This window comes from Budorcas taxicolor, chromosome 18 (genome assembly GCF_023091745.1).
Source record: "Budorcas taxicolor isolate Tak-1 chromosome 18, Takin1.1, whole genome shotgun sequence".
NCBI classification, from domain to species: Eukaryota; Metazoa; Chordata; class Mammalia; order Artiodactyla; family Bovidae; genus Budorcas; species Budorcas taxicolor.
The window spans coordinates 51308316-51324726 of NC_068927.1; the positions used below are offsets into that span (position 1 = coordinate 51308316).

General features: G+C 51.2%; 1 protein-coding gene across 1 annotated transcript; it reads right to left on the bottom strand.

The window, feature by feature from the left end:
- Positions 1-218: 218 nt before the first annotated feature.
- LOC128063844 (cytochrome P450 2F3-like) lies at positions 219-9893 on the bottom strand. Its single transcript, XM_052656664.1, is given in 10 exon segments — positions 219-400; positions 1536-1677; positions 2204-2391; positions 3152-3293; positions 3698-3874; positions 4165-4325; positions 7229-7378; positions 9484-9646; positions 9727-9782; positions 9785-9893. Coding segments are annotated over 10 exon segments (1470 nt in total).
- Between the last annotated feature and the right edge of the window lie 6518 nt (positions 9894-16411).

Here is a 16411-nt window from a genome sequence, read left to right on the forward strand (position 1 = left end):
CTGTGGATTAAACAAGGCACGCGCTTTCCCTTCCCCATGCTTCAGGGGCGCAGAAGGTAAAGACAGGAATGTTGGGGAAGGGCATGCAGCTGGCGCAAGGTGATGGGAAGCGAATGTGACAGCGAGAGGGATGGGGCGCAGGGGAACGAGACGATGGATCGAAGCACCCCTCCACACAGGCCCCATCGTTCACAGACGAATCTGGAAGGGATTCGGCGTCAGCGCGCGCGCACGCAGAGCTGGTAAGGCCGGGGCACATTGCCGAGACCCGAGCTGAGCGGGGTCAGATCGATGTCCTCGGGCGCCCCCAGCGGCTGCAGCGAGAAGCTCTGCAGGATGGCGGTGAGGTAGAGGAAGAGCTCCATGCGCGCCAGCGCCTCGCCCAGGCACAGCCGGCGTCCTGCAGAGAGAAAGGACGGGGAGGAGCAATGAGACACAACGGAGGGGAAGGGCCTCCTCCACTTTCAGAGGAAAGCATGAGAACAATGAGTGGGGACTCACAGACCCATCTATCTAAAGGCCCGGGACAGACAGTTTAAGTACATTGTGGACCTCCTACAAGTGCAGTCCTGACTGCTGTTACTAGCTCTGTGATCTTGGGCAAGCCAGAGTCTCTGGGTAGGTATCTGAAGTGGGGAGGATGATAGCGCTTCAGTAGGTTGCTATGAGGGACTTTTCCTGGTGGCTCAGACTGTGAAGAATCTGCCTGCAATCCGGGTTGGATTCCTGGGCCAGGAAGATCCTTTGGAGAAGGGAATGGCTACCCACCCCAGTATTATTGCCTGGAGAATTCCATGGACAGAGCAGCCTGGAAACCACTGAGCAAGTAACATTTTCACTTTTTTTCAGGTTGTTGTGAAAGGCAAATGGAGGTGAAACAGTGAGAATATAATGCTATGTCAGTTTAGTATGTGTGTGCCCTCGCTGCTCTAAGCCCTACTATCAATTGATTTCAACCTTGTAACAACTCCCAGGGGTGGGCTTTTTTATGATCACCATTTCATAGATGTAAAACCCGAAGCGCAGAGAAGGCAAGGAGCATATCCAAGGCCAAGTGGCTAGAATATAACAAAGCTGGGGTCTGGCAGCAAAGTGCATCTCTTAGCCACCACTCTTACAGTTCTCAGAGGTAGCACTGGTGCACAGCAGGCAATGTTGTAGGTTACCTCTTATCATGCACCCTACTCCCTTTTCGAACACTGAGTTAAGCAGGAAAAGATGTTTTTTCCAGCCGTTTAAAGACCAAAGCCAAGAAAAACCAGAACCACTTCAACTGCACCACCCAGTGGAGAGACTGATAATGACCATATCCAAGTTAGATGACAATCCTGTCTCCCTGCTTCCCTCCACAAGGCTTTCAGTTGCTATCAGCCTGTAGGGGAAGAGTTGGGAAGGAGAAAGGATGTCTGCGCATCTAAAGCTGAGGATTGGGTGGGATGAAGAAGTGAAAGGGTTTGGAGAGTTGAATTAGGCTTGGGGAATGTAGGTGGAATATTGGGCCAGAAGGACTGACCGTTGCCCCCTACCACTCTCACCGGCTGAGAAAGGCATGAAGGCAGGACTCTTCTTGAAGGACATATTGGCATCCAGAAAATGTTCAGGGTTGAATTCCTTGGGCTTCAGAAATTGGCTTGCATCGTAGTGGACTGTATTAAGGAGGGTGATGACATCGGTGCCCTGCGTGGGTGGGGAGGCAGAATCAGTGGCTGGTTAGAAGGGCTGGGAGGTTCCCAGTAGAGGATTTCCACTCTGCAGAGCCTGGGTCTACAGCAGGAGTCCAGGAAATGGGTATCGGTGTCTAGCGTTCCCAGTGATGGGTGCTGAAAATGATTCTGTTGGGGTCTGAGGTAGGGATGTGGGATATCCTCCTTGTAGAAACAAATCTGGGGTTCCTGGGGAGGGAGAAAGGTCTCCCAGAACAGTGTTTAGGTACAGGGGGTCCCCAGAGTGAAGTCTCAGAACTTGGGGATTTCAGAGAGGGGTCCTAGGGGTCACAAGGAAGGGGCCTGGTGTTCAGGACAGGGTCTAGTCCAATATGGTATAGGATGAGGTCTTGGGAAGGGTCTGAGGTTCTGGATTTAAGGGCCTCAGATGTCTTTTGCTAGGGCCTGGGTCTTCCTTGCTAGAACCCTGGATGCCCATATCGAGTGTGGGATGCCTCTTCCTAAGGTTTTAGGTATGGTTTGCCAGGTGTCCCCCGCACCCTGGGTATCGTGAAGCCTCGAAAGTTCGTGTCCCGAGTGACACGGTGCGGCAAGCTCATGGGGATGACGTCTGCGAAGCGCTGCACTTCGTGGATCACCGCGTCTGTGTAAGGCATCGCCGCTCGGTCCTCCACAGTCGGCAGCCGCTAGCATCCCACCACGGGGTCGATTTCCTCCTGGACGCGGACTGGGGTGGGGGGAGGGGAGAGCGGTTGTTGAGGGGATCAGCAGACTCGACTGTGCCGAGAAGAGGTGTGTGCATGCGTGTGGAGGCAGTCCAGCCACTGCTTTCCAGTCGAGGTCGGGGTCGGGGGTCGGGGGCCGCTGCAGGGGTGCATGTGAAGGTTAGATGGAGGTTCAGAGGGAGGGGCTGGGTTCAGAGATGCAGTGAGGGAGAAAGTTTCGTTCCGCCTGGGCTTCCAGGGGCGAGGTTGTGCGGACAGCGTACAGGGCTGCTTGGAGTCCAGGTCCCACATAGGATTGCCGGCGGGGTTTCGAGGACTAGGGCTGCTGGAGGATGGATGGAGTGAGCGGGGTGTGCAGGACAGCTGAGAAATCAGGGGTGGGGCGGGCGGCAAAGATCCAGTCGGTCTCCGCACAGCGTCCAGGCGGCCAGGAAGGTTCAGGGGAAGACCCAGAAGCAGGGTTTGGGGAGGCGGGGTCGCAGGCTGTGCAGTGGGAGGGGAGGGATTCTTGGGTAGGCCTGGGCTCTGGGCGTCTGTGCGAGTTGTGTGTGCAGGGTCAGAGATGGGTCCCAAAGCAAGGCGTTGCGGACGGGGTCTCCGTCCGGACAGAATATGTGGATCGGGGGAGCCACGTGAGTGGGGTCAGCCTCCGGTGGGCTTGAGGGTGTGGCTGTGGGACCCAGGCATGAGCTCGGGGCTCTCGCTACCAGGCACACTGGGTGGGCGCCCAAGGTCTGTGGGCGGGGCTCCCGGCGCTCGCACCTTGCACTTCTGGATACTTCATGAGCAGTCGGAAGGCGTGGCGCAACGTGGTACCCACGGTCTCGGTGCCGCCAAAGAGCAGATTGTGTGTGGTCATCAGCAGAGTATCCATGAAAAAGTGGCTCAGCGGGTCTTGCTTTTCCTGCAGGGGTTAGGGCCGGGGATGTGAGCCAAGGCGGAGGGAGATCTTTGGGCGCCGAGTCTCTGCGACCCACTCCCCGCAGACCTGCACAGCTAATACTGGGTGCCAGTTCAGCGCCTCCTCTGTTCAATTTCCTTTCCTTGGGGGATCTGGGGAGCTCTGAGGGCAGGGTATGGAAAATCTCAGCTATGCGGCCGATTAAATAAACAAACCCTGAAGGATTTCTTAATGAGGCTGTTAATTGGCGGAGGCCCTGAGTGGCCCCAGAAGAGCCAGGTGATCCAACTTCACTTCCTGGATGTGGGGAGTTCAGACCCAAACACGCTCATCTCGAGATCCTTGTTGGTTCGAAGCAGGATGGAAGGTCAGATCAGAGATGGGACTTCCAGGTAGGGCTTACTTACCTGTGCCATCTTGGTAAGGAAGCAATCAATGAAGTCCCGGGGAGAGTTTGGGTCAAGGGAAGCCTGGTGTTCACGGACGCTGCGGGCGATGAGGTCCTTCATGCGTCCGTAGTTCTTAAAAAGGCGTCGGTGTGGCCCGGGCACCCAGTCCAGGAGGTTCGGAAAGATATTGTACATCTAAGGATGAAGCAGAGTTGGAGAGATTGGGAGGAGCAGGCAGCAGTAGAGAAGGTAAGGTGAAGGGTGTGTGTGTGTGTGTGTGTGTGTGTGTGTGTGTGTGTAGGGTGGGGCAGGGCCTATGTGTCAGCAGAGACCCTGCGGAGTGGGCGGGGCCGCATACCTCGGGGGCGGGGTCATACGGAGAGGGCGGGGCCAATAGCAATTCCTTCCCTACCCACTTCTTCCCCGAGAGCCCTGAACTGGCTGGACCCCCCAACCCTGTCGCCCGTGGAACTCGGTCTCCTGACCTCTCCCCAGGGGCTGCTCATGATTTGGAAGTTTTCATTGATGAGGTGGATAATGGTGAGCAGACGGTCGTCATCGTAGTCGAAGCGGGAGCCGAAGATCACTGAGCAGATAATGTTGGACACGGAGCGGCTCACCACAAACGTGGGGTCGAAGGGCTTGCCTGAAGATGAAGGGCGAATGGGTCAAGGGGCATGGCTCAGGAGACACAGTGTACGACAAACCAGGCCCCAGGCAGCAACTGCACGACATCCAACCCAACCATATCCGTGTGACTCACAGCACTGAACGCCTGCTCCTGGCCACCTAACACAGCACAACAGCACCCACAAAATATCTGGCCACACAAGAGACAGCACAGAACGCACATTACCTTACAGGACACCGACAGCAATACTAAACAGCTGCACAGGATATTCTTGGTGACACAATACACAGCCTACACAATACAACTTTACACCCAGTGCCTGACAACACTACAACCTCACTCAGCAATGACACACAGCAACACAACACCTGACAACCAATGATCTGATGACCCAACAGATCACAAAAAGCGACACCAATACAGCACATTCCCACACTGGCCATTACACAACAGCACAGACCAGAAGACTGAATCTGGAGTTAACTAGACATAGTCTGGATTTTGGCTTGGCCTCTTAGTCTACATGTGACCTGCTGCTGCTACTGCTAAGTCACTTCAGTCGTGTCCGACTCTTTGCGACCCCATAGACAGCAGCCCACCAGGCTCCCCCGTCCCTGGGATTCATCAGGCAAGAATACTGAAGTGAGTTGCCATTTCCTTCTCCAATGCATGAAAGTGAAAAGTGAAAGTGAAGTCGCTCAGTCATGTCCTGACTCTTCGAGACCCCATGGACTGCAGCCTACCAGGCTCCTCCGTAAATGGGATTTTTCAGGCAAGAGTACTGGAGAGGGGTGCCATTGCCTTCTCCAACATGTGACCTAGGGGAACCAAATTCCCTTCTCTGAGCCTCAGTTTTCCCGTCTATAAAATGGGCTTGATGATAGTCTTCTCCTCATGGGGCTCTTATAAAGAGTCAGTGAATGTGTGGCTGGGAATCCTTAGTTAAGCGCCGTCATGCCGTCACAAGCCAAAGAAAGGTGATATGGTAGACTGAGTAATGCCCCCAGCCACGCTCCCCACCCCCCACCAAGATGTCCATGTCCCAATTCCAAAAGCCTGTGCATATGTGATTAAGTTAAGGATCTTGGGATGGGAGATTATTCTGGATTATCTAGGTGGGTTTAATCACATGCATCCTTATTAGAAAGCAAAGGGTCTGAGTAGAAAAGGTGATGTGATGGGAATTCCCTGGTGGTCCAGTGGTTGGTTCTTTGTGCTTCTACTGCCAAGGGCTCAGGTTCACTTCCTGGTTGGGGAACTAAGATCAAGCTGCACAGTGTGGCCAACCCCCAACCCCCCAAAAAGTGATGTGGTGATGGAAAGAGGGAGAGAGAGAGGAAGAGACATTGGTGGATGCTATGCTGCTGGCTTTGAAGATGAAGGAGGGGGCTACAAGCTGAAGAATGCAGGCAGCCTCTAGAGGCTAAAAAAGATGAGGAAGTGGATTGTCCTCTAGAACCTCCAGAAGAAGCCAGCTCTGCTGACCCAGTTTAAACTTTGGACCCCCCAGAACTGGAGAATAAATTTTTACTGTTTTAAGACACTAAAGTTGTGGCAGTTTGTTGCAGCAGCAACATGAGAATAATTCAGGCAGTTCTTATTCTTTTACTTACATCATGTCATTTAATCCATGAGGTATTACCTGCCACTTCTCCCCCCAAAGTCAGCAAGATTTGGAGATCAGGGTAGAGGGCCATTTACCTTTCTCTGCCTCAATTTCTTCTGTAAAATGGGGTTTATGATAGTACTTACTTCTGAGGTTTGGGTGATTTCTCTTTTCTAAAGGAGAACTGAAACTTTTAAATTTACTTTGGCCATGCTGTGCAGCATGCCAGGTCTTAGTTCCTGAACGAGGGCTGGAAACTGCACCCCCTGAAGTGGAGGTATGGAGCCTGAACCACTGGACCACCAGGGACGTCCCTGGGTGATTTTTCAAGGTGATATACACAGAGTTTTGGAACAGTGCTGGCATATGGTAGGCATCACCTTAAATGTTGATTATTAACTTTTTTTCATGGTCGACAGCTTTGACCTGGGTTTATATCCCATCTCTGGTAATTCCCAGGCACATGACTAACCTTTCTAGGCCTCAGCTTCATCACTTGTAATAACGCCCTAGGTTTTCTGGGAGGGTGCAACTTGTCAACACATGCAAAGAGTTTACCATAGTACCTGGAATCTGTAAGCACTGGATAAATGGGTATTAATGTTTGGCATGAGGATTTTGGTATCTAAGACTTAGGTTTAAATCTTGGCTCTTCTACTTTCTAGCTTTATCATTTCAAGCTGATTGCCCAATCTCTCTGTGCCTCAGTCTTCTCATCTGCAAAATGGATTGTTCCAAGGCTTAAGGGGCTTGCGCCTGAAAATGAGCTTAACACAGGCCCCCACACATGGTGAGTTTTCAAGAGCAGCAGCAGCAGCATATTGCCTGCCACTGTGACAGGAGCATCGCTCGAAAGACCACACAGAGACAGTGCAACAAAGGGACCAGGACATACTCTGCCACCCTGTGCATGCATGCTAAGTCGCTTCAGTCGTGTCCAATTCTACGACCCTATGGATCGTAGCCTGCCAGGTTCCTCTGTCCATGGGATTCTCCAGGCAAGAATACTAGAGTGGGTGGCCAGGGGATCTTCTCCAGGGGATCTTCCCAACCCAGGGATCGAAACCGCATCTCTGACATCTGCATTGGTAGGCAGGTTCTTTACTGCTAGTGCCACCTGGGACGCTCACTCTCACCAAACCTCAAGGAAACACAGCGTCATAAACTGATCCACCTCCAGGGGACGCCTCTCTCATCACTGGTCAAGTGAGAAGCCTCTAGTTCCGAGTTCACACCCATGCGATGGTATGGGGCTGCCCTGACCCCCTAAGTAGGTGAATGAGGGGTATGGGCTGCATGTGGGGAACTAGACCTTGAGTTTTCCAAAGCTCCTCCAGCAGGAAGTGGCCTTCTTCCAGGATCCGCTGCTCAATGGTTCTCTTCCCCATGCCGAAGTTGCGCAGAATTTGAACAGGATACTTTCTAAGGGCTTTCCACCGGTCTCCATTGGAGAAGGCAATGCCTGGGTAGAAGGGAAGGGGCCAGCTCCACCAATGACCCATTCCCAAGACCGCTGTCATCTGAATCCCCTTTCCCAATGTTTGATAAGAGAAAGACCCCGAGTTTGGAATCTCTCCCCAGCCTTGCCAGTAAGTCCTTCCAGACCCTCTGGGCTGGGTCAGGTACCTCCTTTGAGCTTCCACAGGGCCCTGGGCTTTTCTCCCCACAGTCCCGCTTACCCTGTCTCTGTTTCTGCTATCACAGACCTGCCCACTCTGGGCTGTTGCTGTCTGACAAGGAATCTGCCCCTTCAGTGAACCCTGAAGGCCGGGTGGGGGCCTGTCTTGGCCATCACGGTGCTCCTAGGAGCACAATAGGAGCTGCAATAGGACATGCGGTCTCACATGTGTTCATCTCTGAGTCCTCTAGTCCTCCAGTCCTCAGAGAACTGGATGCTAAAGAGGGAGAAAGTATCGTGTTTTGCCTTCATCGTGTGCATCATCTCATCGACCTCTTGTAGCAGCCTTCTCATGATAACAGACTGAGGGTCGGAGAGGGGAGTGCCAAAAGTGCAGGCTAGGCGGAAGAACCCTGCTGTTACCCTCCATACTGAATAACCAGATGCTGGCTATTTCTAGTAACAGATGATGTATATAGCCAGATGTTTTCTGTGTAAAAGTAGCGGGGGCATTTCTCTACCTCCTTGCATCTGGACAGGTGAGGTCATAAGATCAAGCCAGGAGACACGAAGGTAGCAAGGGTACTCAGTATCCAATAGGTGTTCTTTCTTTCTCTCTTTCTCTCTTTTTTTTTTTTTAATTTAGAACTTTCCAACTTCAGATCCTGGGGCAGCTGGGACCCATCTAGTGTAAGGACAAGGGGGAGCCATAGTGATTCTTTAGGGGGAGACGAATAGTCCAGGAGACAGGTCTCCAGGATCCCCTTTTCGTTTAGAGCAACTTTCTTCTTTCCCTCCCACCTCCCTCCCCCTCCCTCTTTTCCTCTTTCCTTCCTTTTGTTTTTGTTCTTTCTTTCTCATATATTGGGCCATGCCTCACGGCTTCCTTTGAGGAAGAGATTTATGTTACAAAAAATCCACAAGACTAGGTGACTTCCAGACCTACAGAGGACAAGCTACTGAGCTAGGAGAGGTTTGGAGTGAGTGATGTGAGTTGCTGGGTGGGTGGGGATGAAGTTGGGTGTGAGTTGGGATGGGGATGAAAGTGGGGATGAGGGGAGATATCGGGGAGATGAGAAGTTGGGTCTGAGATTAGTGTGGGGATGGAACTGGGTAGAATGAGAGTGATTGGTGGATTGGGGTTGAGATTGAGCTTGGGGTTGGGTCGATATGTGGTAGTATTGGTTTTGGTGACAGTAGAGGGATATAGGTCAAAAGTGAGACCTAGGGACTGCGAACTTCAGTAGCCGACTGAGATAGAAAATGGGGCTGGGGAGGAAAATGATAATGGAATGGAGTTTGAGTAAAGGATCGTGATGGGTTAATACTGGATTCTACTATGGAGATTGGGAGAGGTTTGTAGTGGGGATGGAGGTTGCAGTGAGGTGTAGTCAGTGTTGAGAGAGAGATGGAGTTGAGATTGAAATGGGGAACATGGAAACAGGGTTGGTGGGGACTGCGGAGAAGTGGATGATACAGACGGGCCAGATAATTTAGCCACTTGACTGAGATGGAAATTTGATGACGTGGTTAGGGTAGAGAGAAGCATGGCGATGAGGGTTGGAGTTGGATTGGGTTGGAGCTGGGTGGAGATGGGAATGGGCATAGAAGTACAATTCAAGACGGCTGAGGGAGGGATTTCCCTCGAAGTCCAGTGGTTAAGACTCTGCTTAAAATGCAGGGAGTAAGAGTTCCATCCTTGGTCAGGGAACTGAGATCCCACATGCCGCATGGCACAGCCAGAGAAAGAAGAAGAAAAAAAGGTGGTGGTGGGATTTGGGGGTGGTGAAGGTGGGACAGACTTCACCCTACTTGGCTCCACTCCACTTGGTGTCATCAGTGAGATCAGAGGTCCTGAGTGTCACCAAAACTGGGAGGCCATTCTTCTGCCCTATTCCCTCCCTTGGTGTGGAATGGGTGGGGAGTGGAGGAGGCGGGAGCAGGCTCACCGTTGCCCTTGGTGAAGTTGAAGAAGACAGGGTAGTCGCCACGGCCACCGAACTCCTCCGCCTGGTCCACCAGCGCCTCCTTCACGGCTTGGTACCCACTGAGGACCACCACCCGTCTGGGCCCCAGGTACACCGTGTACACTGCACCAAATTCCTTGCTCAACTGAGGGCAAGAAGACAGAGGTCACAGGGGTCTCTGGGGCCAGAGACCCCTCTCCCTTCACCCAAGCCTAGACCTTTGACCTTGGTGAGGGAGGTCAGCATATCTTGGGAGCGAAGCTGCAGCAGATTGGGAATGGGAGGGCCCTTGGGCCTGGGGGCAGCCGGCCCTTGCCCTTTGAGCTGGTGGTCAGGAGTAGACAGACGAGAGCCAGGATCAGGAGCAAGATGGCTGTACTTATGCTGTCCATGGTGCAGGCAGTTGCAGGCACCTGGGTTGGGAGCTGGGGGGGGAGAAGGCAGCGCCGGGGAGGGAGTGAGAGCCTTTCACTGCTCATCTCCCTCTGGAACTTGCCTCCCCCAGACCCCAGAAATAGGAGCAGATGGAGAGAAAAAAGGAAGTAGAAAGAGGGAGACACTGGGAAAAGGCCAGGGGATGGGGGAAGAGATGGAAGGAGAGGGGAAGGGAGGAAGAGAGAGGAAAAAGGGCATGAGGTAGTCAAAATACAGAGAGACAGAAGTCAAGACCGATGGAGGGGGACAGAAGAGAGATAGAGACAGAGAGACAGAGACTAAGAGAGACAGAGTTACATGCAGAGATAATGAGGAGACAAAAACCAGAGCGAGCTATCTGGATATCTGTGCATGTCCGCCTTCTATGTATCTATTATCTGTCTGTCTATCAGGAGGAAGACACGTCTGAACAACAACGATAATCTATTATCTGTCTATCTGTTGTCTGTCTTCAGTCTATCTGCCTGCTGCTGCTACTGCTGCTAAGTCGCTTCAGTCGTGTCCGACTCTGTGCGACCCCATAGATGGCAGCCCACCAGGCTCCCCTGTCCCTGGGATTCTCCAGGCAAGAACACTGGAGTGGGTTGCCATTTCCTTCTCTGATGCATGAAAGTGAAAAGTGAAAATGAAGTCGCTCAGTCATGTCCGACTCTTAGCGACCCCATGGACTGCAGCCTACCAGGCTCCTCTGTCCATGGGCTTTGCCAGGCAAGAGTACTGCAGTGGGTTGCCATTGCCTTCTCCCAACTATCTGCCTACCATCTATCAATTTTCATCTATCATCTTTCACATAGTGATATATAGAGATAGAGACACACAGGGACTGAGACAGACAAATCAAGACAGAGAAATAGCCAGACAGAGAGAAATCACAGAAACAGAGGCAGACAGAGAGAGACTAGAGAAGCGAGATCGAACTAGAGAAGACACAGAGCTAGAGAAAGAGACGAGAGAGGTGGGGAGACAGAGATACACCCTGACTGAGAGGCATAGAGATGGACACTGACAGATAGGAGGAAGAGGGTGACAAGCAGATGGAGAGAGGAGGCAGAGGCAAGCCCAGAGGCCGGTGGAGAAGAGAGTGACGGAGACAGAGAGACGTGGAGGGAGAGAGACGTGGAGGGAGAGAGACAGACACTCAGACGGACAGACAGACAGACGGGCAGGGGACATTCGATGGAGGCAGGCAGAGACAGAGAGACCAAGACAGATGAGACAGTGGGAGGGCAGAAGCAGAAACAGACCGAAAGGTGTCCTGAACCTAGGAGTCATATTTCAGAGAGAGATGCCACCTGGCCAGGTAAAGTGCGTCACAAAGTGTGCGCAGTGCCAGGCCCTGGCTCGGAACTCTGAAACACTTTGGTAAATTCAAGAACAGGGTCCCAGAGAGAGCCCCTGAGAGGTAGACCCAGAGACCCCTCAGAGGAGCTGACAAGGCAGACCCCGGCCAGTCTCAGGACAGGGAGATGGAGCCAGTGACCGTCTCTCTTGAGAGTCACCCCCTCTTCTGTGACCAGCCCTCTACCTGCTGAGCTGCTCAGGGGGGTGCTGGAGGGACCAGTCCGGCTGGCAGTGGCTGCTCCAGATGTGTGCCCAGGAGCTCGGAACTGAGGGATGGGAGCTGCCCTTAAATCATCTCCGTCCACTGCTGCTTACCACCCTTTTCCCTAGTTCATCCAGTGACTTTTAATCCCTCCCACTTTCCTGCCTTCCTTGCCCAGGCTGGGGCTCACAGCCAGCTGGAATGAGGCCTCGAATGAGTGCCTTAGGAGCCCTGCCTTCTCTCCCCCTAGGCTGACCTTACCTCTTCTCACTGTGGCCAATGCTGGCCATCTGTCCTGGATTGGGGGTGAAGTCTTCTCTATTTTTTGTTGTTGTTGCCACTGGGGATCCTGGATCTAGTTCTGGGTCTGGTTTAGAGTTGTAGGGCTTTGGCCAAATGAAGGGGTAGGGATGAGGTCGGGGTCTCTGTCCTGAAAAGGGGAAGGATTCTCATTCTCTGGGGCCCCATTTTCACAACTCTTCTCAGCCTTCTCTGTCTTTTGCAGTTTGTCTCTGAAATTCTGTATGTGTCTCTGCTTTGGCCTCTGCATCTTCTTGTCTCTTTTTTATGTCTCTGTTGCTCCCCATCTCTCTTCCTCTGTGTGTCTCTTTCACCATCTCTTCTGCCCCCTGATTTTCTTTGTGGCCTTTCTCTTTTCTCCCTGCTTCTCTCTCTCTCCACAGTCTTTCTCAGTCACTCTGTCCTCCTGACTGAGTGTCTGTCTGTCTCTCATACCTCCAAGAGGTGGAGTGCAGTGGACAGGACTGAAGCCAGACTGAGGATCAAGGAAGATTTGGAAGAAGGGCAGAGCAGTCAGGAACCTCACTAGACAGGACCTCAGATGCAAAAGATACCCCTGCTACTGCCCACCTCCACTTCTGCCTCTCTCCTAAGCCCCCCCACCTGCTCTGATTCTACCCTTGTCTCTTTACACCCAGAAACTGACCACACTCAACTCCTAGCTAGGTCAGAAGGGCAGGTTGCAAAAACCTGAAGAGGGGCTAGGACTCTAGTTCCTTGGAGGGTAAGATGTGGGAGAGAGCCTCAGAGGTCAAGAGTCTGCAAGGCCAAGTGGAGGTTTTGTTCCGCCCCCCCCCCCCCCCCCCCCCCCCCCCCGCCTCCCCCGGCAACCAGGTCCGTTGATAGGCACCATGGTGGTTGTTTTTCCCATGGAGGGTAGGGGAGGAAGTGCTGGGAGGCCCTGGGGAATTTGACACCGCAGATCTCAGGCCCCTATTGGGATGGAGGTGGGGCTTGTGCTACTGATTCAGTCCCAGAAAGGCTGGTTAGGGCAGGTCCTGGAAGAGGGGTGAAGGCTTGATTATGGGATCACAGATCTCTAGTTTCCCTTGGCATGAACCCCTACTTCTGGGGGAGAGGAGTAGTACTTGACCTATGGAAGCCCCACAAGTGACTTTTCTCTGACCCCAGAACTGGTTTGAGAGGGGCCTCTTGGGACTTGCCTTAGTGGGGAACTTGGGACTCCTGAGAAGGGGAGTTTTAAGGGGCTTTGAGTTCTTCTTATGGTCTGACTTGCTGCCCTGCTGCAGAGGGAATGTAGGGTAGGGAGGGTTGTATTGTGAGTTTCCTTAGCCTCGGCACTATTGACATTTGGGCTAGTAATTCTCTTGGGGTGGAAGCTGTCCTGTGAGTGGCAGGATGTTTAGCAGTACCTCTGGTTTCTACCTCCTAGATGTCAATAGTAACCCCTCTCCCAGGTGTAGAAATAAAAAAATGACCCCGGATATTATTTAATGTCCACTTGGGGGCAAAGTCCAACCCAGTTGGGAAGTGAAGGTGTAATGGGAGAAACTAAAAGACACCCAAGGGCAGCTGAACTTTCCTGATCTCCAACTGGCCTCTCCTTGACTTCCAACACTTACATTTAAATTTTTTAAAATTAATTTATTTTATTTTTGGCTGCTCTGGGTCTTTGTTTCTGCACCTGGCTTTTCTCTAGTTGTGGCAAGCAGGGGTTACTCTCTTCGGGGTTCAATCCCTGCGGTTGGGAAGAATCCCTGGAGAAGGAAATGGCAACCCACTCCAGTATTCTTGCCTGGAGAATCCCATGGACAGAGGAGCCTGGCGGGCTACAGTCCATGGGGTCGCAAACAGCTGGACATGACTGAAGCAACTTGGCATAGCATGGGGTTACTCTCTAGCTGTGGTTCTCAGGCTTTCCACTGTCATGGTTTCTCTTGTTTTGGAGAGTAGGCACAGCCAGGGCTCAGTAGTTGTGGTGAATGGGGCTTAGTTACTCTGTGTCATATGGAATCTTCCCAGAGCAGGGATCGAACTCTTATCCCCAGCATTGGCAGGCAGATTCTTAACCACTGAACCACTGGGGAAGTCCCAACACTTACATTATTCTCTGCCCTCTCCGACCTCCAGACCCTTTCCTCCCTCTCTTGATGGTCTCATTTCTTATCCCATAGAAAAAGCAGCATGCTCACCCGCCTACCAGAATCTGAGCCACATATGTAGCCTTGCTTTCCTGACAGAGAAAGGGCAACATTTCCTTCTTTTTTTTTTTTTTTGTGGGATCTTAGATCCCTGACCAGTGATGGAACCCGTGGTCCCTGCAGTGAAAGCACAGATTCCTAACCACTGGACCACCGAAATTCCCAAGTGCAGCTTTTCCTGAAGGCGACAGGGCATCCCACCCGTCACTAGCTGGATGGCTTTCTTTCTCTTTATTGCATTGTGTTTTGTGTGGATGTGGGCAGATGGATTTTTTCCTAGTTTACAATTGTTTGAGGTAAAATTTACATGTAATGAAATACACAAATTGGGACTAATAGATACAAACTACTACATATAAAATAGATAGATAATAAGGTCCTATTGTACAGCATAGGGAACTATGTTCAATACCTTGTAATAACCTATAATGGGAAATAATATGAAAAGAATATATATATATAGACATATTTATATAGGGGCTTCCCTGGTGGCTCAGTGGTAAAGAATCCACCTGCCAATGCAGGATTGATCCCTGGTCTGGAAAGATCCCACAAGCCTTGGAGCTACTAAGTCTGTGCACCACAAATATTGAGACCGTGCTCTAGAGCCCAGGACCCACGACTATTGGATCCATGCACCACCACTACTGAGCCCGTGAGCCTAGAGTCTGCTCCTCAACAGGAGAAACCACACGTCACAACGAAGAGTAGCCCTGTTCACCAGAAGTAGAGACAAGCCCTCAGAGCGTGAAGACGCAGCACAGCAAATAAATAAATAAATGAAAGTGTTTAAAGAAAGAATTGAAGATTGAAGGCAAAAGAAGAAGAGGGCAGCAGAGGATGAAATGGTTAGATAGCATCACCGACTCAATGGACATGAATTTGAGCAAACTGCGGGAGATAGTGGACGGGGAAGCCTGGTGGGCTGCCTTCCATGAGGTTGCAAAGAGTAGGACATGACTCAGCAGCTGAACAACAACAACAACATTTTACAAAAGAATACATGCCTATATATACATATCTGAATCACTTTGCTATACGCCAGAAACTAACACAGGGACTTCCCTGGTGGTCCAGTGGTGAAGAATCCGCCTTCCAATGCAGGGGATATGGGTTCAATCCCTGATTGGGGAACTAAGATCCCACATGCTGTGGAGCAGCTCAGCTGGAGTGCCGCAACTGCTGAGCCTGCAAGCTCTGGAGCCTGTACCCCACAACTAGAGAAGACCCTGCACGCTGTACCTAGAAAAAGCCTGGGTGCTTACTGAAGACCCAGTGCAGCCAAAATTAAAACAAAACTAATACAGCATTGTAAATCAACTATAGTTCAATTAAAAAAAAAATCTTGCATGAACATTTACCAAGTTTTGGCTGCATATGCTTGTGCAGGGGTTCCCTGGTGGCTCATCTGTAAAGAGTCAATTTTTTTTAAAAAGGAAATATTTTAAATCAACAGTACAATTTGATTCTGAAAGATTCTGTATGGGAAAAATTAGGGTCTTCCACTCTATTTTATTTCCAAAGAATTAATTTACTTATTTTTGGCCGGGCTGGGCCTTCATTGCTACAAGCAGGCTTTCTCGAGTTGCAGCAAGTGGGGGGCTGCTGTTCATTGCAGTGCACGGGCTTCTCATCTTGATGGCTTCTCTTGTTGCTGAGCACGGGCTCTAGAGCACAGGCTTCATTAGTTGTGGCAAACGGATCTAGTTATCCCTCCGCGTGAAGGTTCTTCCCGTACCAGAGATTGAACCCAGGTCCTCTGCACTGGCAGGTGAATTCTTAACCACTGGACCACCAGTGAAGTCCTCTCGATGGCTTTATGTTACTGAGTTATAGCCTTTTGCTTCCCCTTCAGTGTGACACATAGAAAGAGCATGGATTTTGCAGTCAGTAGATTCAGATTAAAATCCTGATTCTATAACTTGAAAGTTGTGTGACGTTGAATGAGTTACCGAATGTCTCTGTACCTTGCTTTCTTTAGGAGCGAAATGGAGGTAATGGGCTTTATACTGGGCTTTATATAATGGGCTTTACATTCCAGCCCATAATGAAGTGCCTGACCCAGAACTCAAGATTTGTTAAACAAATGACTGAATAACATCAGGAATGTTCCTGGTACATGGCCTGCATTTCGTGATAAATCTTCTACACATCTATGTATGCCGAGTAATTTTTTAAAAAATTAATTTATTTTTAATTGGAGAATAATTGCTTTACAATATTGTGTTGGTTTCTGCCATACATCAACATGAATCAGCCATAGGTATACACATGTCCTGTCCCTCTGTAACCACCCTCCCACCTTCCACACCATCCTGTCCCTCTAGGTTGTCACAGAGCACTGGGTTGAGTTCCCTGAGTCATACAGCAAATTTCCACTAGCGATCTGTTTTATGTACGGTGATGTCTGTGTTTCCGCACTACTCCCTCCATCGGTCCCACCCGCCCCTTCCCCCACTGTGTCCACAAG